This window comes from Artemia franciscana, chromosome 15 (assembly GCF_032884065.1).
Source record: "Artemia franciscana chromosome 15, ASM3288406v1, whole genome shotgun sequence".
NCBI lineage: Eukaryota > Metazoa > Arthropoda > Branchiopoda > Anostraca > Artemiidae > Artemia > Artemia franciscana.
In genome coordinates this window covers 22,035,688-22,059,256 of record NC_088877.1, presented here as the reverse complement: position 1 = coordinate 22,059,256, position 23,569 = coordinate 22,035,688, and the positions used below count along the sequence as shown (strand labels likewise).

Here is a 23,569-nt window from a genome sequence, read left to right as displayed (position 1 = left end):
ATTTCTATTATTTCCCCATCCCTTTCAGTCACAAAAATCAAAATAGGCATACATATATGCTAGCAAGTTTGGATCTCTGTGGGCCAGTTATTTCACCATCCTCATAATTTTGGCCCCATTGTGTTTTGGGCATGCACACACAGAGGATTTTTACTGAAGGGGGGGGGGATAAAAAACACTTTTTTTGTTATTATTTGAATAAGAATGCCCAAGAATCCGGTAAAAATTAGAATAGATGTGGGGCTGACCATGAGCCCCACCCCCGCAAACATACCTGGGGTTGGTGTAAATTATCAAGTTGTGATCCTTCATATAATATAGTTAGGAGTTGAAAAAATAGAAAAAAATAAGTGTCTTGAAAGGTCATTAACATAGTATTTATTCCTTTTTTTTTTGTTTATTGGCTTAGAATAATGGTTTTGTTACAAAGGAACTTGAATCCGACAGCATATTGTTTTAAACTCATAAGAACATCACCAGAAGCGAAAATTTTGTCCAAACTGATTTCTCCTTTTTAGGTTCCAGAAGACATTACTGTGGGGACAGAAATTGGGACTGTTCTTGCCGAAGATGGTGACCTTGGTGAAAATGGCCGAATCTCTTATATCCTTATTAGTGGTAATACTTATGGGTGCTTTGACATTAACAAATCAACTGGTAATTTGTACACAATTCGTGAGCTGGACAGAGAGTTGTCAGCTCAGTTTAATCTCCAAATAAGAGCCATTGATTCAAGTGCGACTAATCCTCAAAGTAATGTGATAAATGTCAAAATTGAAGTGGAAGATGTGAATGACAACGCTCCTCTATTTAAAGAGGATCCCATCATATTTTCTGTTTCAGAAAGCCTTCCTGTGGGCTCTCCTGTTTGGAATTTTTCAGTGACTGATCCTGATGAGGGTCAAAATAGTATTGTTCAGTTCTCTATTACACAGCAATGGCCTTTTAGTGCATTTAAAGTTAATTCAAATACGGGAATATTGTCAATTATTGCTCCGTTAGACTATGAACAGCATCCTGATTTTACTTTAGTAATTGCCGCCACTGATCAAGCGCCAAGAGTAGAAGACCGGCAAACAACTACAGTGACTGTTCGTATTTTTGTAGAAGACTACAACGATAACCCCCCAGTGTTTGTTTCTCGGTCTCATGTAGACATCATGGAAGACGAGCCTGTAGGTTTTCCTATTATACATGTCATCGCTATAGACCGCGATTCTCGCGACAATGGAAGGGTTAGTTATAGTCTATTGAATGGTAACGATGGTAATTTTTTCGTGATCGATTCCAATACTGGAATGCTTTCTCTAACAAGGCCGCTGGATAGAAATGCAAAAGCTATATACAAGCTGAATATATCTGCAACTGATCACGGAAAACCTGCCTTGTCTTCGTATACATTGATAACAGTAAGCATCGAAGGCATGAACGATAATCCTCCACGTTTCTCTCAGACTGTTTACCAAGCAAATGTCCAGGAAAACGCTTCACCAAACACTCTGGTCATTAAAGTCAAGGTTGCTGAGAAAGAAGCTGGTGAGTTTTCCTCTACTATTTAATTCATTATGTAGGTTTTAGTGTGCCTAAAAAGGATACATGAACATTAAAGGCCTTTCTTTTGAAAATTGTGGAAAGCATATTAAATTGCACAATAATTCAGATTATCTAGTCTTTATTTTATTTTTGTTTTTTTGTAGCATTAGGTTATCCTGAAAAATGTAAAATCTTACTCCTTAAAGATTTCGACTACAGTATGCATGCCTATTTTAACAAAATTACCTGGTTCTGATATTTACTAGGGATTTTATTTTGAGGGTTTGGATTTTGTGTGCAAGCTCTTTGAAAGGCCTTAAAAGGTATACTTCTGTTTTTAAAGACTCATTTTTCGTAATAAAAAGGTTTTCGTTAATTTCACGTCTGTAATTTTAAAAAGCTTGAAATCTTCTATAATATAAGCTCTTTCACAGACTCAATATTAAAAGCGCTGCTTTTTTAACAAAAGATACGTTTAGAAAATCGAGCATAAGTCTTTTCGAGTCCAAATGGGCGCAAAAATCTGACCTTTGGGGAGCGAAACAAGAGAAACAAGTGGTCAAAACAAGAGAAAAACTCCTTTTTTGGCAAAAGTTTGGATTGTTTCCAATAGGGAGGAGTCCTCTACCCCATATCTTCCTTTTTGTTGGTATATTTAGGTCCATCCCCCCTCGCCACTGTGCATGCCAGATTATGAGTCATGCTACATTTTTTCTGTAGATTAGTAACTGCAGAATCTTCCTAAGAGTCATTTAAACTGAAATAGTGCTGTATGTAAACGAGCTAAAAAAAAAACATGTCTGCTAGTCTATGTTCTTGAATTTTATGATCTATTTCGCCACAGACATTGTTTGAAGGCTAGCTCATTCTGTACTTGAGCTGAAGACATTTATTCCCATAAAATGTCTAAATCTGTGGGGTATTTAATGCCGCTTTAATCTTTCTAAAGGAGATATGCTAAATATTTTTATTTTAAACAAAGACTTTTAAACCTCGCTATTTTATAGTGAAAAATGACTTTTATGGTTAATGATAAACTTTTTTTTAGACCACGCTGTCTTTTCATACTATAAAATGTAAGACAAAAAAAATTTATTATAAGAGCTTAAGTATGCAAATATTTATGCTGTGTATAACAATCAATACCTAGTATAAAGTAAATATATAAGACTGTATATAAAGTAAATATTCTTGTCTGTGTCTTGGAACCGTCATGGTTTAATAAAGAGATAACGATCATTGAAGGGAAAGGAAATGTCCGTCCGAGTTTACAAACCGATAATCTTCAAATAAAAATCTTTAGTTTTTTTCTGTATAAATGAGGGTTCTTACCCTCGAAACCTGTCTTTACAATGCTACGATTTAGGTTCAAATGATTTTAATTTTTATCGAATGTTTTTACTCAAAGAATATTTTGGTGAGCACAGCCCCCAGCTTTTTCTTAGGGAAAGTGTATGAATCCCCCTCAAGTTTTGTTCTTTTGTACTTGCAATATATTAGATGAAATATTAACAGATTTAGATTAGGTTCAATCGGATTTACTAATATAAAAAGAAGCAAATAAATATAAATTTTGCTTCTCTATGCAAAAGCGAAATATAATGCAATTTATTAGAGCTCGATTAATGCACAAAACCAACGAATAATATTCACCGGTGTTAAAAAACATTTTTGAAGGCCTAGAAAACCCTGCAGTGTCAGATACGTCCAAAAAAGACAAACAGTGAACTCCTTTTAGATTTGAAACACATTACTATCACTCGCGACTGCTATTAATTTAGTTTTAGCCACTTATGAGAAGTCCCCTATTCCCTTATTTACTTTACTACCCTTACTAATAGTGGCGGACACAGTTTCCATAAGAAGAGAAGGGTTAAGACGGATATTTATTTTAGCCGAAATGGGTTCCAGTTTGCATGGATGCAGACAGGAAAACAACAGCATCATGTGGATGTGGATAATTTCTCCCCCTAAAAAAGAAAACAAAGATCCACTTGGGTTATATTTAGAAACATGTTTTATCACAACGCTTTTGATTTCTCACTTTTTAAGCGAAAAATGCTCATCAATAACTACTCAGTTATACAGTTTTTTGTGATGACTTTTAACTCAGTCCAAGGGGAGGGGCATAAGGTTGCTTCTTGGGGGGTAGTAATCCATTTCTCCTCTCCCATTCTGCTGCTGCCTACTCTAGATTGAAAGAAACTCAAAAAGTGATGCGGTTTGACGTGACTACAATTGTAAGCGCTACGAGTTGCAGAAATTCCTTTCCGCTCGATTCTCCTGAATAAGACAAGATCAGGCTCACTAGAAATGATGGGAAAGGTCCCAGACCCAGTACAAATCTTTGTCAATATTAAAGTGTCTCCAACCTCACGAATTTCAGGATTTACCCAGTAATTATCTGCAGTTGTTTTACAACTCACATGTTTTTTTTGCTCTTTTGACGAATCTTCACCTCTCTCAAGGATCAAAAGAGTTTATGTGCACATACTTTGACTAAGTTGCTGTTTTTTTTAACGATTTGAAAACAACTTTTTTGCCCTGTATACTATGTAAACGACAAAAAGGGAGTGTCGTTCTATTACCAATACAAGTATTACGGGCTTGCGCGTCCGCGTTTTCTAATTTAAGCGCCAATTATCTGTTCGTCTATCTAAAAATACAAGCAGGTAGTAGTAATTGATGCGAACCACAAGAGTTGGCCACAGTGTACAAAACGGCACAACGTGATGCGGACACAACCTTTTGTTCATTGTATCAGCCTTTAATCAAAATAATTACTGCACAGCGGTTGAATGTTGGCCTCTGTGATTCTCCATAATTGCTAGTGAATTTCGCAGGATTTTTGTTCTCAAATTAACAGGCGCTAGCTGGGTTTTATTGCTAATTATAAAACATACAGCTAAGACTTTCGTATAATTATTGTTGAAAAATGTCACTCTTCAGTGTTGGATGCAACTTATAATTTAAGATCTTCCTTCACTTCCTAACCTACTTTACACAAACAAGAAGGCATAATAGGTTTGGATATGTAATTTGTGTATTCACAATTCTTGTAATTTACAAGCAAATATAATTATCGTTATCGTTTATGTCTTTTTATCACGGCTGTGAAAACATTATCAATTGACGTTTTAACGAATTGCTGTACCTATGATATTAATACCGATACTTTTTTCTCAGCAGCGTATGCTGCAAGCAGCTTAAATTTTCAGTGGAATAAAAAATTGACCTCTTAAAAAAATACATTTATTATATAAACAGATCTTCTAGGGAGTGCAGAGTATAATATGTTGTTATTCTCAAAATAGGGTAAACGAGGGGGCATGGCGAAAAAGCAAAAAAAGATAAACTGTATGAAAAAGACAGAAAACTGTAGGTAAGTTGGCACAATCTGAGCATCAGGGGTTCTATGAGCCCCATGACTCCCCTTTGTGTGTTTCAGCAAATCCCCTCCTATATGTTTCATGACTGAAATTTGGTTGCTAGTTTGAAATGGATGAAGCCTCTTAAGATTGGGTATGGCTCGTTTCAAAGGGGTCAACTGTCTTAATGTAAAGGGGAAAATCATCGCTGGTTCACGCTTAAAATTTAGCCTATCTAAATCTCTATGACGTTTCTAGTTTTTGTTTTCTGTAACTGACAATGCTATAAGATATGTTTTGAAGTGTTGGTCTTTATATTGAATTCTGACACCCTATTCGTGTTTTTCATTCGAACAGACTTGCCAACAAACGTCACCTATAGTCTACCAAATGGGATCGCGGAAGGGAAATTCAACATCGATCCTTCTAGTGGAAGCATTACAACTACAGGAACTCTGGACAGAGAGACAACTGCGTCATATGTCCTTACTGTATATGTTCATGACACTTCAATACCAATACAGTATGATACAGCTACTGTTACTATCGAGGTGTTAGATATTAATGATCATACCCCTGATTTTGGTGATTCCTGTTATATGCTCTCAATACCAGAAAATAACGGATTTTCTGTTATTCATACGGTTGTTGCAACTGATGCTGATAGTGCAGTCAATGGAGAAGTTACCTATAGCATTGTTGGTAAGTTTCATGTTTGTTTTACTTTCCTGTAGACATTATCTATTACAGAAGGGTCACATTTCAACGACGAGAAATTCACATTGCATTTTGTCAGGTACAAACAAGTCAAATACCAATTTTATATTCCACACAATGAAACTCATACTCCTTGCAGCTTCGGTTGAAGAGTAGGTAGTGGTGTTAGTTCACGCAAATTTAGGGGAGGAGGGAAATATGTTTTTTGAATTCTTGGCTGGAGGGGGGGGATTTGTATACAAACAAGTCAACTGTCCGTTTTATTTTACAAACATTGATTTAATGAAGACCATACTCCTTGCACCTCTTGTTGGAGAATATGCAGTGGCATCAGTTCACAAAAAATTGGGGGGTGATGTATTTTTCAGAATCTGGAGGGGGTATTTTTGCCTTTTTTTCAACTTCTAATTTTTCAAATCTAGGGGGGTGCATTGTAAAATCCTCCGCGTCGAAAAAAAAAGGTGTACATTTTCTATATTTTACATCTGCTATACTGCTTATGCTACTAGTGTTGTATGTATTTTTATCTTATGCTACTACTTATGCTACCAGTGTTGTAGGTGTTTTTATATTCTTTTTGAAATTCAGTTGGGGACCAATGTACTATCTGTAGCACCAGCGGTCTTTAATTGTTGTCTAACTCATTTTATTAAAAGGCCAAAGGGCACTTGTATGTTATATCCTCGACCTAATATTCTTCATTTAAGTGGAACATGTTTCTCCGACGCTGAATCCTAATGAAATACACCTAAGTATGATTAAAATATAATACTTAAAAACAAATTTGGGCTATATATCTGCACATTAGGGGACAGGGGGTAAAATATAGCGGGTCTGCATGCCTAAAGTGTTATGTACAATTATTCTTCATATTTTGTAATAAGCATTGTTTTCTAACTTCGAACCGTCCAAATACTTTACCCCCCTCCCCCTAATGTGCAAATATGCAGCCCAAATTATATATTTTTCATATATTCTTTCGCTTCTCTTTGTATACGGTAAGCTGAAAGAAGCCAACGAAAAAAACCGGTTCTACAATACGTCAATGAATAAACAACTTTAGTGGTCAGGGGTATATCATACAAGTACCGACCGAAATTTCGGTTTTTCTCAATCTCCTATTTTATTGTCTATTTTCAGGTTCTAATTTTAGTCAGTCTGATATATTTTTGAAGATATAGTTATTGACTCCCTTCTCATAAAGAAGAGTTTCTCTTTAAAACTTAAGCAAACAATTTTTAAGACAATTAATGCATTTCCTTCGGTGTGCTAACTTATGTTTATTTTAAGCGGAAGTTGTGCGAAGTAAAACATTTTTTATTGGAAGTTCAAACCGCTGCATAAAGCTTTTATTATTTTTCAGTTCAATTGAAGTTTTCCTATATATTATGTTTAAACCATTAACACATAACACTTCATATTTGGTCCCTGAACTTATAATAATTTCAAATAACCTTAAATCATGCAAACAGTATAAAATTTCTTAGAAAGAAGTTGTACAGTATTCACCAATCAAGTTCTATACAGTCCTCCATACATTAGTTTTGCCCAACTATGGACCTTCAGCTATTTGTGTCTCGGATGATAAAAATAGCACCCCCTCTCTTCTTAACCTCAATAGTTAGACGAATTTTATAATATTTAAAGTCTCTTTTTTTTTTTCTCTTTGTTTCTCCCCTATTTTTTTCCCTTTCCAGAACCTTATGAGGGAGAATATCTTGAAGTGTTTGTTGTTGTTGCTGTGCTTACGCTTTATTGCTGTTTGTTATATTATTTTCTTTTTTTAAAATTAAGATTTAAAAAAAATCTTATTATTAAATCTTTATTAGATTAAAGAATCTTATCTTATCTATTGTAACCCGTTTTTATGAGCAGAGCTTTAGCTACAACATGATTGTGAACTACACACTGGGAACAATTCTTAAGATCCGTTTTTTTTTTAATGCAAAAGTATTATTTTGGGGGAGGGGTTGTTTCAAAGACGCTAAAACGCGTCGGGGCCTATTCTGATAGTAAGAGTTAATGTTTAGTTTTGTAAGTATTATATGGAGATGTCAATGTTGCGTACCCAATTGTTAATAAAAACAAAAAATAAATTTGAAAGAAAATCCTTATATACGAAAGAAAAGGGTAAATATTGGTCGATTGAACCCCTCACCCTACTTTAAACAAGAAGCCGGTTGAATTTGGTATCTCTCTACTGCCTGAGATCTGCCGTATTATTGGTTTCATGGCCTTACCACATTGGGTTTAATTCTCTCGCGTTATATTTTAGATCGCTTTATTCTGTAGTAATTTACATTCTCCTAACTCATTTAGTGCCACCCTTATACATTATTGTTACTATTCAAGGTGGCAACTTTGGAAATAAATTTAGCATTGATCTCCATTCTGGTCAACTTTCAAGTCGTCCTTTAGATAGAGAAACTAGAGATCGGTACAACCTTGTAATCGCAGCTCAAGACAGAGGAAATCCTCCTCGTCAGGGTCTTTGTAATGTTACTGTGCTGGTGGAAGATGAAAACGATAACGACCCTAAATTTACACAAAGCAGGTAAGAAAAACAACAGCAAAAAAGTCCGAACTTTATTTTCCAAGAGAATAGCTGCTTATTGTTTATACGTGTGAGAATTGTTTGGGAAGTATCGGAAGTCTTGTCGTGTCTCCTATTATAATAATACAAGGATTTTGTCATAATCATTGCTATTATCAAAAATTCAGTTTCCCGAAATTTCATCTTTCTTGTTGCCTAAGTTGAAGTTCTTATAAAAAGGTTTATGTGATATTAATCCTTTATTATTTGAAATATAGAAATGCTGAAAATTCCAGATACGTAAAAGGTACCTTATAAATATTTTTACCTTTGGACGGCTATAAATTCAGAAGCAAACTTATTCCACTCTAAACTCACCGTAGTGGGGAGAAAGACCTTTTCGTGTTCTTTGGTTCTTCTCTTTGCGATGTACCTTGCACCCCCAGAGCATTGGAATGGCCACTTGTGAGGTTTGAAAGCCTGAGCTGCTGATCGGACGGGATTGCGAGGAAAATACAAGACATTATTGCAAAAAAAATCGTCCATGTTGGGGGGAGGGGTGTATCCCCAAAGCACCTTTGCTTTCAAATGTGCCCGGGAGTTTCAACTAGCCGAAGTGAATTGAGGGTTGATGATAAGCGTCCCTCCCACCAGAAGCAAGAGCCGTTTGTAAGTATTGAAGGCCCATGTCGCCTTGGGAAGCGGGGCATTAAAAAAAAAAAAAATAGAAAGCGGTAAAGCACCGGGACGATTTTAGGCAATCGAAAAAAGCACACGCCTCGTAATCCCCAGCCCAATAGGTTTGCACTAATTAATGCCCCCGGTATAAAACATACACTTAGCGCATCTTTCTTTGTATACACATACAATTAGCTATCTCTCAGCGTTGCTATTTTTTTTTTCATGTTATTCTTCTTTGTGGTAGAAAAAACTATAGGCAGGAAGAGACGGGTGTGTGTTTAATTTTTCATAATTAAGACTTTGCTTGTGAAGTGACAACAAAGTCTAAGTCATACAGGTTAATTGCATTTGGATTTGACGTTTTTAGTTTTTTTTTTCTTAAGCTTCTATTCTCTTCGTTGGCGGTAGATTACTATGTTCTCGCTTTGAGTTCGATAACCGGTCATAGATATTGCTATGCTCAGCTAGAGACATCGCTAGGTGTATTGAAGCCAAAACAAAACGTGATTTCAAATATTCTCCAGATTTGGAAGTGGGGTTTTTGTTTTGTGAGCGATTGTTTTAGATTATACTATAAAATCCGTCAAAAGTAATTACTTTTTCAAAAGATTTTATGATAAGGAATACTTTAGGAGAAACCTAAGAACTGTGTGGCATGCCGTCATCTTTTATTATGCTTCTTTTATCAATAAATAAGAAAAAAACAAACAATACTGCTTGATTCTTTTCGTATAATTTGGCTGATACAAAGTAACATGGAATTAAAGTTTTTGCTTTTTATTATTTCGTTGAATATTATATTACTAAGTCGATACTCTCCCTTCAGTCAACTTTTACAAAAAAAAAAAAAAAATGATTTGCAAATTGGGGAAAATTCCTTATTTCTTGCGGCTTTTCCCCTTCAGATTCTACTTTCCAATGTGTATTTACTTCACAGGAAGTTAGAGTCTACCTTCAATATTTAAAAAAATAAAATTGTTTCAATGCATGATTCTAAAAGATTACCTGACATAATTCTATGTATAACAGGTTTTAATTTAAATTTTTGAAAAAAAAGATATTCCAGCAAAATGCTGAAAAGCTTCAATTTTGCTCTGTTCTCGAAAAAGCAAACTAAACATCTTCATCAAGAAGGGCAGAGGAACGAAATTTCGAATTCCACCTTCTTCTTTTGTGACAAAGTAAGCAAATTTTACTTATATAATTTCTTAAACCAAATTGGCCTGCCATAATGTAAAGAAAGAAAACGATCAAAAAGGGTTTTTTTTTAACGCCAAACGAAAACACTGAAGAAAACACAGAAAGCGAATATTTCGAGAGAACAACAGCCTATCTTCTTCAGTGCGAATAAAATAATATAATCAAGGAAAAAACAAAAACTAAAAAACAAGCGCGGAAAGTACAAAAAACCAATGAAAAAAACACGAAAATATTATTTTGGCGGTTATAATAGCCAAATATAATTATTTTGTTCGCGCTGAAGAAGAGAGTTGATTGTGCTCGAAATATTCGCTTTCTGTGTTTTCTTCAGTATTTTCACTTGGCCTTTAAAAACCCCATTTTTGATCGTTTTCTTTCTTTATGTAAATTTTACTTAGTTAAAACGTGGTTATAGAGGATAAGGCTAGTCCGGGGCAAGCAGCTTTTACTGCTAATAAACTTGCTTCATTTACAAAGTTTCTCATTAGTAGCGTCTTGTCACTGAAAGTCTGCTTGAAACCCATTTCTTCAACTCTATTTTCCCACAGATCATCTGAGCATTTAGATTATAATCAAATATAATTCTTCCTTGTAATCAAACTTTTAGTCGGCTGCTAATATCTTTCTCCTATCTTCACCTGTATGCAGATACATGAAACCTGAAGAATGCCGATATAATCTGCTCAAGTTTTCCTTTCAAATTTTACATGACTGCTATCCTTCTTTCTATGAAAGGGGTTTCATTTTACAGAATGTTTTAAAGAAAACATTATTTATAAATATGGAAAAGATCAGAATAGATATTATAACGGGAATTATTTTTTCCCTTTCAGATACTCAGCGACTATATTAGAAGATGCTGCAGTTGGTACTCCAGTATTGACTGTTCAAGCTCTTGACCCAGACGCAGGTTCTAATGCAAAAGTAACTTATGCTCTAAGCAACGAAACCCATTGGCTCTTCAAAATTGACAATATCACAGGAGTAATTTCAACAGCGGGGTAAGACACTTTAGCAGTGCTTTATAATAGGCTATTTTGCTGAGATTATAACCATTGGCTAATTCACTTCATTCTTATAGTAGTTTTGTGTGGAGTTTGATTAACTCCACTGTAGGATAAATAATAAAATTTCTATGAGCCATTAGCTTTGAGTTCTTTGATTGGGTATTCCGAGTAAAGCTTGGATTGACCACGGAGACCATCACAGCAAATTAAAAAAGCCATGCTGTTTGACCTGCTTTCAGGTTTTTCTTCTTTTTTCTTTTCTCATTTTTCTATATAATTTGTTGTGCTTATACAATTGCAATAAACTAAACAAAGAAGAATATGTTAAACATTAAGTCGTCTCAGAAAACAACATATAGTTTAAAATTTGGTTTGCTTTACTTTTTCTAGTCTTGAGTGAATGATTTGAAAAAAAATGGCCTCGTTATTACACAGGTAAATACCGAAGAAATGGCCCTCCATACACTTTTCACGATTTCTCCTATATTTATTTGCTAATCACCTCTATTCCACCGGCAAAGGTGAAAGCACAGTCTCTAAATCTCACTAAACCTCATTTGGGGCTCCAATAAAAGGTATATTGTGTTTAATATTGCAAAAAGATTTATGAAACTCAGTGTAAAGCAGGGAATTGCAAGGGACCCCAAATGAACTCACCTTAAACAGTTCATACTGATTAAGACGTCCCAGGAAGCGTAAAGCTGAGCTAGTCAGGAAATGGAGATATTCAGTCCAGCAACTCCAAGATTCTTTGCACGACAGCAGAGTAAGTCCCTCTGTATATATATATTATAGACTTACATGAGAGTGCTGATAGCTGTCACAACGAACTTCTTGCTCCCGAATGAATGATGAGATTTTATAGGTAAAATACATACAGATAAAATACGTTCTGATAATGGCTGAAAAGGATCTTTGAAGACCATCTGATCAGTCTGAAGGTTTATTTTGAGTGGACATTCAGTGTCTCAGATCTAAGTCTACGTGATTTTTTCGTTGGTGGTGCCTAAAGGAGTGTAGGGACTCTGAAGACCAATGGTAGACTCAAGGAAGCAATCAGATGTAATCCTCAGTTGTTTTATAAGAAACTCATGGACAGGTCTGAGCTGTTCCTCAAGAAGTGCACGGAACTGGATTGATGCCATCCCGAATTTCTGCTCTAGAAAGAAAAAGAGAAAAAAGCTCTAAGATTCTCAAGTTTTAACTAATTTATGAAAGTTTACAACAGTTTAGGTAACTATTTCTCCTAAGCCAAGCACTGAAGACTACTCGAAGCTGATGCCCACTTCTTTTGTCATTCTTTATAAAACCATTGTAAATTCAGTACGACAACTCCTAATCTTGGTCCAACATTTTTCCAGACGTGAATGTATTTATATACGAGCTTGAAAGTTTGAAAATAATTACCCCTCCCCTCTTGTCATACAGATAAACTAGAATAGAGAAAAGAAACATATAAGGAATGTATGAATGTTTGAATTCTGCTATCATGTATGGATACTATATATTATTTTTGACAAATCATAAATTTCTTTTAGTGTATTTGACCGGGAGCAGAAGGGATCATACACATTCGAAGTCAGAGCAACGGATGGTGGACGTTATGATGCCCGTTCTGAGCATGCTCAAGTCCATGTTACCATTGGTGACGTTAATGATAACAAACCTGTGTTCACTGAGTATCCATTTACGGTTGATATTCCAACATATCTCCAGCCTGATCAGCAAATTGCTCGTGTCTTGGCAGAAGACAAAGACGAAGGAGTGAACGGAGAAGTTATTTACAGGTATTATTAACCACTTCAGAAAACGCCTATGAATAGAAAATCATAATGGGAATGGTGTAACCTTTAGCTTTAGATAAATCAGGCCATTGTGATCCTTAAGGCTGTGATTAAGTGAACTTGAAAACTTCGAGCTTCAAAATTGAAGTTAGGGTAGCCTTCTGTCTCTCAATTCTCTAGAGACCATCGATTGTCAAAAACCTTCAAATAGCACTTATTCATGGGCGGAAATAGCAGGATAATTATACCAGCTTGTCAATTTGGTCTCTAGGGGGATCTGAAACGACTCTTTCTGGCAAAAAAACTTGTAAAAATTTCAGGTAGCTGAAAACATTCTATGGGACTGTTCAAAAACAGAAAAATATATCGAAAAATGGTTGCAATCATCTTACAGGTTATTGTCTTCTGCTCATGATAGCACCGATTTTGTTCTAAAAGCAATATCCTTCATAGAGGACACTTGTGAAAAAGAGCTAGACATTTTCTAAGATTTCTAAGCAATTAGAGGAAATAGAGCAAAATCCTAGCAAACATTTTGTAGCATCTTCAAGAAGCTACGGCCTGATATTAAAAGCGGTATCTTCCTCCAATGAATACATGAGTACTTTTTAAATATAATTTTTCAATTTTAACATGGGATTTTCGAGCTCCATCAGTTCACTTAATCAAGGCCTTAAGCAATAGTCTCAACCAGTCATATGCTGGCTGTCATCAAGCTTTTTTGAATTGGAAATTTTTGCTTTATGGTCAACATTTGTATACTTTCCAAAGTTGAAAATGACCTTAACACTATCCAAATAATAGATAATAATCGCGCCACCCTTAGAATTTAGAGTAAGAAATTACCAGCCCTTATGACTTGCAATATCCCTTGTATAATTAAAAATTAATTTATACAGTACTTTAACTTTAGAATGTCAGGGCCCGGAGTTTATATATATATATATATATATATATATATATATATATATATATATATATATATATATATATATATATATATATATATATATATATATATCTATATATATATATCTATATATATAAAAATAAGTTGTCTGTGTGTGGATCTGTGGATGGATCAGGTGACGTCATGTTTGTCCGCATATGACGTCTGAATTATTTCACACTAATACAAAAGAAGAAAAAAACTAAAAAAGCTAAAAAACTAAAAAAAAAACTAAAAAAAGGTAAAAATCTAATAACTAAAAAAAAACTGAAAAAAATAAAAAAAGGCAAAAACTACAAAAAAAATAAAAACTAATAAAAAAACTAAAAAAGCTAAAAAACTAAAAAAACTAAAAAAAACTAAAAAAAGGTGAAAAACTAAAAAAAACTAAAAACTAAAATAGAAAAAAACTAAAAAAAAGGAAAAAACTGAAAAATAAAAGAGAAAAAGAAAACTAAAAAAATATGAATAAATATATATAAAAATAAGTTGTTTGTGGGTTATGTCTGTCTGTCTGTCTGTCGAGTGACGTCGTGTTTGTCCGCATATGACGTCTGAATTATTTCACACTAATACAAAAGAAGAAAAAAAACTAAAAAAGGTAAAACTACAAAAAAAAACTAAAAAGAAAAAAAACTAAAAAAGCTAAAAAACTAAAAAAACTAAAAAAAGGTAAAAAACTAAAAACTAAAAAAAACTGAAAAAACTAAAAAAAGGCAAAAACTAAAAAAAAACTAAAAACTAATAAAAAAACTAAAAAAGCTAAAAAACTAAAAAAACTAAAAAAACTAAAAAAAGGTAAAAAACAAAAAAAAACTAAAAACTAAAAAAGAAAAAACTAAAAAAAAGGAAAAAACTGAAAAATAAGAGAAAAAGAAAACTAAAAAAATATTAATAAATATAAAAAATATAAATATAAATATAATATAAATTAGCAATCAACAAAGCACCGAGACACAAATGACGACCGGGACACAGGGAGTATAAATGACGACCAGGACATAAGTAAAAAAAAAACTAAAAAAACTAAAAAAATGGTAAAAACTACAAAAAAACTAAAAACTAATAAAAAAACTAAAAAATCTAAAAATCTAAATAAACTAAAAAAGAAAAAAAGAAAAAAGGAAAAAAATAAAGGAGAAAAACAAAACTAAAAAACGAATGTATATACAGACCGGGACACCGGGATACAAATGACGACCGGGACACAGGGAATATAAATGACGACCGGGACACAGGGACACAACTACAATGGGGACGCCGGGGGGCACAGGGGGATATAAATGACGACCGGGACACCGGGACACAAGGAATATAAATGACGCCCGGGACACAGGGAATATAAATGACGACCGGGACACAGGGACATAACTACAAAGGGGACGCCGGGGTGCACAGGGGGATATATAAATGACGATGGCGACTCAGGGAATGGTCGATTAGCAATCACCATCAACAAAGCTCAAGGGCAATCATTAGAATCATGAGGTATAGATCTGAATACGGATTGTTTTCCCATGGACCATTATATGTTGCATGTTCAAGAGTCGGTAAACCTGACAATCTATTTATATGCACAGACAATGGGACAGCAAAGAATGTTGTATATTCGCAAGTTTTACGTAGTTAAAAACATATATATATATATATATATATATATATATATATATATATATATATATATATATATATATATATATATATATATATATATATATATCTATATTCACAGGTGGGACATAGGGACACAACTACAATGGCGCGTAACTAATATGGCGCGTAACGACTTACGCGCGCGGGGGGGCTTGGGGGGGGCGCGAAGCGCCCCCACCAACTAGGTGTTGGGGTGGCGCGAAGCGCCACCCCAACAGCTAGTATATATATATATATATATATATATATATATATATATATATATAGAGAGAGAGAGAGAGAGAGAGAGAGAGAGAGAGAGAGAGAGAGAGAGAGAGAGAGAGAGAGAGAACAGTTTTTTTTTTCAGATTAATACCGTCTTGCTCTTTTTGTTTTAATTTTCCATGGAGACAAAGAAAATGACTGTCATCTTTCTCCCCATTCCCATCGAGGTCGTCCATGTATTTACTCTATATATTTTTTTTTTTACTCCAATAGCTATTCTTAAAAATCCAAGGCTAAGGAATTAATCAGAAGTCATTCGAAAAAAAAAAGTGGGTAAAAAAGTCAGTGTTAGAAAAGAGTGATTTTAGTCGATGATGATTTTGCTGGCCAAAAATCACCCTCGTTTGATTTGTTTTTTTATTATTATTATTTTTTTTCTTCTTCTTCTTTTATAGAACATCATGTTTTTGCCAGTGTGGTCTTGGAACGTATTTATATAATATTTTTATCTCGAAGAATATTCAAGCTATTAGAGGAGGGGACTATAGGCATTGAATGGTCGAGAAAAATAACTCATCTGGGGGGTGGGCTTCAAAATAAGGATTCAGACTTTGTGTAGCTACTATAAATTAGAAAAAATATATATTAATATGTAACGTTCTATAAACCCGTGGAGAGAGATAGGGACACTCCTTCATCCCTACTTTTTATACTATTCACGAAGACCCTTAATTCATTATATCATGTTATAATTTTTTATTTAGTTTAAGAATATTTGTTTGTCTGTATAACAGGGCATCAACCTTTCTTATCATATCAGTATATTTCGTTGATAAAATCTCTTACTATTGATTTTACGTAATTTTCCAGTGTTTGCATGACATGCCACTTTTTAATGCAAGTGTTACACATGTATAATTATAAAAATGCATTCAGGGCACTAATCAGGAGACATTTGTAGATGCCCTCTGGTAAAACTACAACTTGGCACTCCAACAAGCGTAGGGGAGCTGTGACTGGTATCAAAGTAAAACACAAACTATATTTTTTGGGAACTCGTAAGAATTCCAGGAATTTGCATTTTAGGTAGAAGTGAAGTCATATATGTCTGACCTGAATTTAAATTCCACTTCTGTCTAATTGTTCATTTATCCACCTCTACTTTTGTCTAATCTTACTGAGCTGCGCAGGCTATAAATCAATAATTTATTGGACAGCATCACTTTAGATAGTCCTGTGTAAATTAGTGTTTTTTATGGAAAAATTAAATTAGATTTAATTAAAAGAAAAACTTGTGTAAGCAATTACAGTTTTGTTTCACATGAAACTAAGTAACCACTACCATATGGATTGATGAAGTTCGGGAAACGTTTTGGTGTATTTTAGGTTACGAGTCAACATAGTTTGAAATTTTATTAAATGGGATCTCTTTTAACATTCTTTAACTTGTTCCCAGTGCCTTAAGCTTGGGAGTGGGAATTTGTCCCCCAATACTTTTTCGCCCGCTTCTAAATTATAAAAAAAATATCTTTTTTGTGGTATTTTCATTAAAAATGCCTTTGTTTGGTACTCTCACCAGAAAATTGAAACACAGAAATTTCTTCCCATCCAGCTCTAGATTTGAATGATGTGCCCCTCGTACATTTTGTGAACCGACGCTACTGCGTGACTCCTAAATTACATTTAAAATTTTACTGACTCAAATAATCACCAAATAATGCAAGTTCCAGCTTTGCTGTAGTAATTCAAAAAACGTTGCGTAACATTTACTGTAAAACTCAGGTTTTTATCCCATTCCACTAAAATTGAGCATGCTGAATCGGCTGGTTCATTTATAAATCTTATATTTTGTTCTCAAGTTTTCTCCCCTCAAAATACACAATTTCTCCTTTTCTCACTTTGAGAAATAGTTGAAAAATCGATTATTTTTTTTATCTTTTTTATTTATCATCATTTTTACTGCCTCAAAGACCTGAGAAAACCATTTGTGTATACTTTCCTTATTACGCCTAACAATTGATAACCCAAAAGCAACGTGTCGGTTTTTATTCACCCTCTTTTAAAGATCATGTCTTGCATCATATGAATTGCCGCAGTCGAAATGGCAATATTAATATTCCCAAAGAGAATGTATTCCGTGTGCATAATGCTATGAGTTTGAATTCATACCCTTTGAAACAAAACACCCAAAAACCACTATGTTAATTACTTGGATCAGAAAAATAGGGTTGCCGAAAGCCCAATTGAGAACGCTAGGTAATAACCTAGCTTTAGGCTGTTATCCGCCCTCTGAAGAATTAATTGCTTTGTGGTTCCTGTTTTCGCCCTCAGATTAAAAGCTGGGCCTACGATTGATAGCCTATCCGGGTTTTATTGACACTTGAATCGGCTGTTTTAACACAAACCTTCGAAAAATAGCAGACGGGCTTCGGTAACGTCTTATCATGTGAAGCCTAGCTGACAAAACTGTTAATAAATATAAAATTTTTACGCCATTCAAACATTAAACTGCTTTTTGTTTTAAAGCTAAAGTGGTACATCTTTTGTATGCAAAGACAAAAACCATGTGGATATTATATGCATTTGTTAATGCTATCATAGCCACAAAGTGAATAACTGTTATACGCGATAATACTAGTTACGACAATAAAGTTTGTGGACCAATGCTCTGAAATTATTAAACTAATTTACAATCTTCAAAAAACTGCCCTTGAGCCATAATGTACTTATTTCCATTTGCATTTTCAGCCTCCTATGAAATTGTTCCTTATTTATCCTTAACATTGATTATAGTGCCGTGAAATGTCTTTGTGATATTTCATGAATCAAACTGCCCTGGTATCTGGCCTATTCCCCTCTCCTCTTTGCACGATATCGTCATTTTATTGACCGCAGCACCTTACCTGATGACTTAGCTGCTCAGTTTTTAGGTGCATGTTTTGTCTGTAAAAAAAGAAGAAGAAAGAAATGGCCCGTCTCTTGTTATTCACCGTGATGCTTGGACCAATGCAGTTTATTACAATTGACAAAATAGATTTGAGAACTGTGCAAATGACTGGACAAGAGTGACTCAGGCTACTAATAGCTTGGATATTACAACATATTATTTGATAACAATATGCACATCAAAAGAATCTTCTTTTTAAAATGAATCCAAATATTCAAAATTCATCAGTTCAAAACTCATCCAAAAAACATTATAAACCTGAGAAAATTTTCAAATAAAAAAAGAAAAAAATGAAAAGACGCCCCCAGAAAAGGGAGTGGTCTTGGTGAAAATCAGGTCACTAAATTTAGCAAATCAGGGGACGAAATAATAGAGGTTTTAAAGACCTATATACGAAAACTAAGATTTTGTAGTTTCGCTGAGACGAATGTTTACGGGTCCCAGGGGTGATCGTGTCGGATTAGTGATCCTAGAATATCGGTAAAGGGCTTATTTAAACGGAAAATCTCGAAATGCGTTAAGAAATGAGGGCCGAGGCGTGCAAGCCTGCTTGCAACTTCTCGTAAACCAGCTACTTTTTCTGTCTCCCCTAGCTATTCTAAATTATGATCTAAATGTGTATTTACTTGTGCCTTCTTGGTGAAGCCAGGATCCGATCATAAGTTGAAAGGTCCAGAATAGCCTTGAAACATGAAAATGATAGGTAAGCGTTGACTTTTTGATTGTATAATTTTGACCAATATTTTTGATTCGGGCCTTAATCGAAAAAAGCAAACAATTTTTTTCAACTGAAAGTAAAGAGCTACATTAATACTTGAAACGAACAAAAATTATTACGTGTATGAGAAGGTTCGACTTCTCTTCAATACCTCGCTCTTTACGGTATTTTTCTAATGTTGTTTCAATTCTTTAAGAATGATCCCTGAATCACAAAGACCGTGTAGTTAGAATAAATTTCTCTTTTGAAAGTACTATTGACTTTAGCGTTAAGAGCGAGGTATTGACGAGGGGACAAATCCCCTTATACACGTAATAATTTCTGTTCATTTTAAATTTTAATGTTTCTCTTTATTTTCAGTTGAAAAATCTTGTTTTTTATTTAATTTCTAATCGTTTTTTTATTAATACTGGGAAATCCGGCGCCCTCTTCATGGAAAATTCCCTCCCCCCATGAAAAACGCCTCAATGGAAAGATCCTCCCACGTAACTCCCTCTCCTCGACCCCCCCCCCCCCATTAGAAAAAATCTCTTCTGAAAACGTCTGTATACTTACCAATAACCAATACTTAGCTGCTCAGTTTTTAGGTGCATGTTTTTTCTGTAAAAAAAAAGAAGAAGAAAGAAATGGCCCGTCTCTTGTTATTCACCATGATGCTTGGACCAATGCAGTTTATTACAATTGACAAAATAGATTTGAGAACTGTGCAAATGACTGGACAAGAGTGATCTATATGTAAACAATGGACAAAGTTCATAACTTGCAGCCCTTCTCCCAGGTACTATAGGGGGATCAAGTCATTCTTGGAGACATAATTATTAACTTTTTCGACTATGCTGAGCAAAATGGTTATCTCAAAATTTTGATCGGGGACTTTGGGAAAAAAGGATTGTGGGTGTAGTTGCCATCCAATTTTTGGGTCGCTTGAAAAGGCACTAAAACTATTATTTTCCGTTCAAATGAGCCCTCTCGCGATATTCTAGGACAAATGGGTTAATACGATCACCTCTGGGAAAAAGAAAATGAAAAAAAAAACAAATAAACACACGTCCGTGATCTTTTTTCTGGCAAAAAATACAGGATTCCACACTTTTTGCTGATAGGAGCTTGAAACTTGGACAGTAGGGTTTCCTGATACGCTGAATCTGACGGTGTGATTTTCATTAAGATTCTATGACTTTTTAGGGGTTGTTCTCCTTTTTTTCTAAATAAGGCAATAATTCTCAGGTTCGTAACTTTTTATGGACAAAACTTAATGAAACTTAAATATCTGATCAGCATAAAAAATAAATTCTTTTGATGTAAGTTCATTTTTAATGAAACTTAAATATCTGAAATCAGCATAAAAATCCGATTCTTTTGATGTATCTATTGTTATCAAACGTTCGTTTTTAGATTTTCGGTTACTATTGAGCCGTGTCGCTCCTTACGTACAGTTTGTTACCTCGAACTGTTTGGTATAGGCTGGACATCATCTTGCTTAAATGAGCTTTGGAAAACCACAATAAAATTCGGGCTACACCAAGTATAATTACCGTCCTCGCTCTCAATCTCTGCCTCTCCCTCCCTCCTTCTCTGTCTCCCTTTTCTCTCTTTTCCTCTTTCTCTAAAATGTATAAGCAAGAAGCTGAAATTTTTCTTTTGTAAAAAAGCAAGATCACAAGAATCGTTATCAGAGAAAATGCTTCAAATTTATTTATCAATCATAATTTTTATGAAACCTTAAAATTACTTGACTATACATGGACTATAACAATTACATAAAATAAATTTTGGAAATGACCAATGAATGATTCAGATTTTAAGTCAATTTGTCATTGCTTTTGATTGGTTCTGGTGGCATTCTAAGGTTAGTTCTTTTGAGACACTGATGACCTTTACTCTGAGGCAATTAAAAGCTACAAAATAAAGGAAAAAAAGAATTAAACATCTAAACAGTACAGATCGCATTAAGCCAGATTTTACATTGTCAATTTTAATTTTATTTATATTATCTACTTTACAATTCTAGGCAGTATTTGTTTTTCATTTTGTCAGTTCCAAACTAAATGCTGCTTTTTATATAGAAAAGAAATAAAGTCGATATTAAACAGGGTTGTCAGTTGCTTAGCCAGTTGTCAGTTTTTTGTCTAAAAACTTTGCATTAATTCTAGAAACCGAAGAAAAAAAACGACTAAGTAGTGGCAAAAAAGCTAAAAGTTACTCGCAATCATTATATAAAAAAACATCAGAGAGAAAATAAATTACCAATACATCACTAAAAGAGGCAACCGTATTAGTTGAAACGGAAACTCCTAAACAACTACAAAAATGGGAAAAGCTTGGCAGGACATGATTCGGAAATTAGCCCTGTCAATCTTTAGTTGTCCATAGTTCTATGAGGATATCTTGTGCTTGAACCACATTGTAATCAGGCGTTCTCAATAATTATTGTAGACCGATCTTCCTGACTAAGAAGTAACTAGAATAAGCTCTCCTCATTCGTGTAACTAATCCATAATACATAGAATACAGTATTAAAAACCCATTTAAGCTTTAAATTTGGCTCAAAATGTGAATTTCCAACGCTGCGAATCTGTTTTGCATCTTACACTAAGAAATCATACACAAAACCAGTTTTTAGTTTATCTTGACCCCACTTGGATCTTTCAAAACTTCAAGCTAGCTAAAATCAATAATGAATATTCAAAGAAAATTCAGTACAAAGAAATCTCTAAAATAAACGGTTTATTAGTTTTGATGCCAGTATTCAATTGTGTCCCAGCATCTAAAGTAAAAAGCATTGGCATAGTCAATGGCTCACTACCATGTTGATAAATGCAGCGCTTCAAATTTCTGCACGAAAGTGGAACAGCAGGAAATAACTGAAGCAAGTTTCAAATAGTATTTTGTAATATAGCTTAAATACATTCAATAAAGATTTTTCTTTTTGCCTTCAGGTGCATAATGTTCGTTCTTGAAGTCTATGACACTCTCCCAGACTTTTCCTGATCATCCTAAGATTGTAAGATTTTTAACCTATAATTTTTTTCTGAGGCTTTGTGTGGTGTGCACCTACCTACATGGAAAAGAAATCAAAAACTCACTCTTCAACTTAAAATTAGAACCAAAAATTTTCTTTATCAGTGAACCTGCGGACAAAATTATTTACTTGTTTAAAATTCTGTTTGGCAGTTATGGTAATTTGTATTGTTAAGCCATAAAATATGATAAGACAATCGCAAAAGTTTACATTGAACTAAGAAAACAAATCATCTCTGACTTCTTATGTGTTTCCAAAACAAAGGACACGTACAGGTAAAGTCTTTGACATTTATAGTTTTTCACCTTTATAAATTTTGATAGTTTTGAAATAAAGTATAAATGTTGAAAGGAATTTAAAAATGAATTAAACAATTTAAGTATTTTCGGAATTCTGTGACAATCAAAGTGAAAAGCAACTGTCCTTTAATTTATACCATACTGAATATACTATATTTTTTTTACAGTTTTTTAAATGATAAAGGCTCACGCTTTCGAATCCATCCAACTAGTGGAATAATAACCACTCCCTCTGCTCTCACTATGGAGGCTGGTCGTTTGCTTCATCTAGAAGTCATTGCTCGAGACCGTGGATCTCCTTCATTGAGCTCCACAGGACTAGTTCAAATTCGAGTTGGAGATGGGTCTGGAAGTGAACTTCTCTCCGGATCTCCTACTTTACGCTTTCAGAATAGCTCCTATACAGTTAGGCTCCAAGAAAATGCCCCAGTTGGAAGAGATGTTGTGCAGGTTAGTAACTGTGATACATATTGTCCTTTTGAGAAGAGAACATTTCTATTTGACTTCATTTTTTCCTTAAGACATTAGTACCAGGGGACCAAGCTTTATCAGGTGGAAAGAAATACATTAAAAAAAAAAAATCTCTTTCGCAAAACAACTTTAATTTTAATTTATTCTATTTACTGTAGAAAGTAAAACCATTATGATACTGGACGTCCGGGTGTTTGTGACGTCATTCATATAAAAAAATCTTTTGCCAAAATTAATTAAGGCCATCTACGAATTTACCCATGGTCGTGACCTATCTAGACCGTTTTTCACAGAGGAAAATGAACGCTCCTTACTACAGTTCGTTACCACGAACTGTTTGAAAACAATAGTTACCGGACGAAGTTCTAGATCGTTTTTTTCACATCAGAAATTGGTAGTATGCCAATTTTCAGACAAAATTACAGTGCTATTTTCAAGAAACAATTTAAATAGATTACATAGATTAATTTACCAAATACATCA

The 23,569-nt window shown here is 34.2% G+C and overlaps 1 protein-coding gene across 1 annotated transcript in view; it reads left to right on the top strand.

The window, feature by feature from the left end:
* LOC136036186 (protein dachsous-like) overlaps nt 1–23,569 on the top strand; it is a 90,675-nt gene that overhangs the window by 50,365 nt on the left and 16,741 nt on the right. The window contains exons 9-14 of the mRNA XM_065718262.1: nt 519–1,536; nt 5,259–5,603; nt 7,971–8,172; nt 10,866–11,033; nt 12,578–12,826; nt 22,783–23,065. Of these exons, the coding sequence (XP_065574334.1) occupies nt 519–1,536; nt 5,259–5,603; nt 7,971–8,172; nt 10,866–11,033; nt 12,578–12,826; nt 22,783–23,065 (2,265 nt within the window). The remainder of the gene's footprint in view (nt 1–518; nt 1,537–5,258; nt 5,604–7,970; nt 8,173–10,865; nt 11,034–12,577; nt 12,827–22,782; nt 23,066–23,569) is intronic.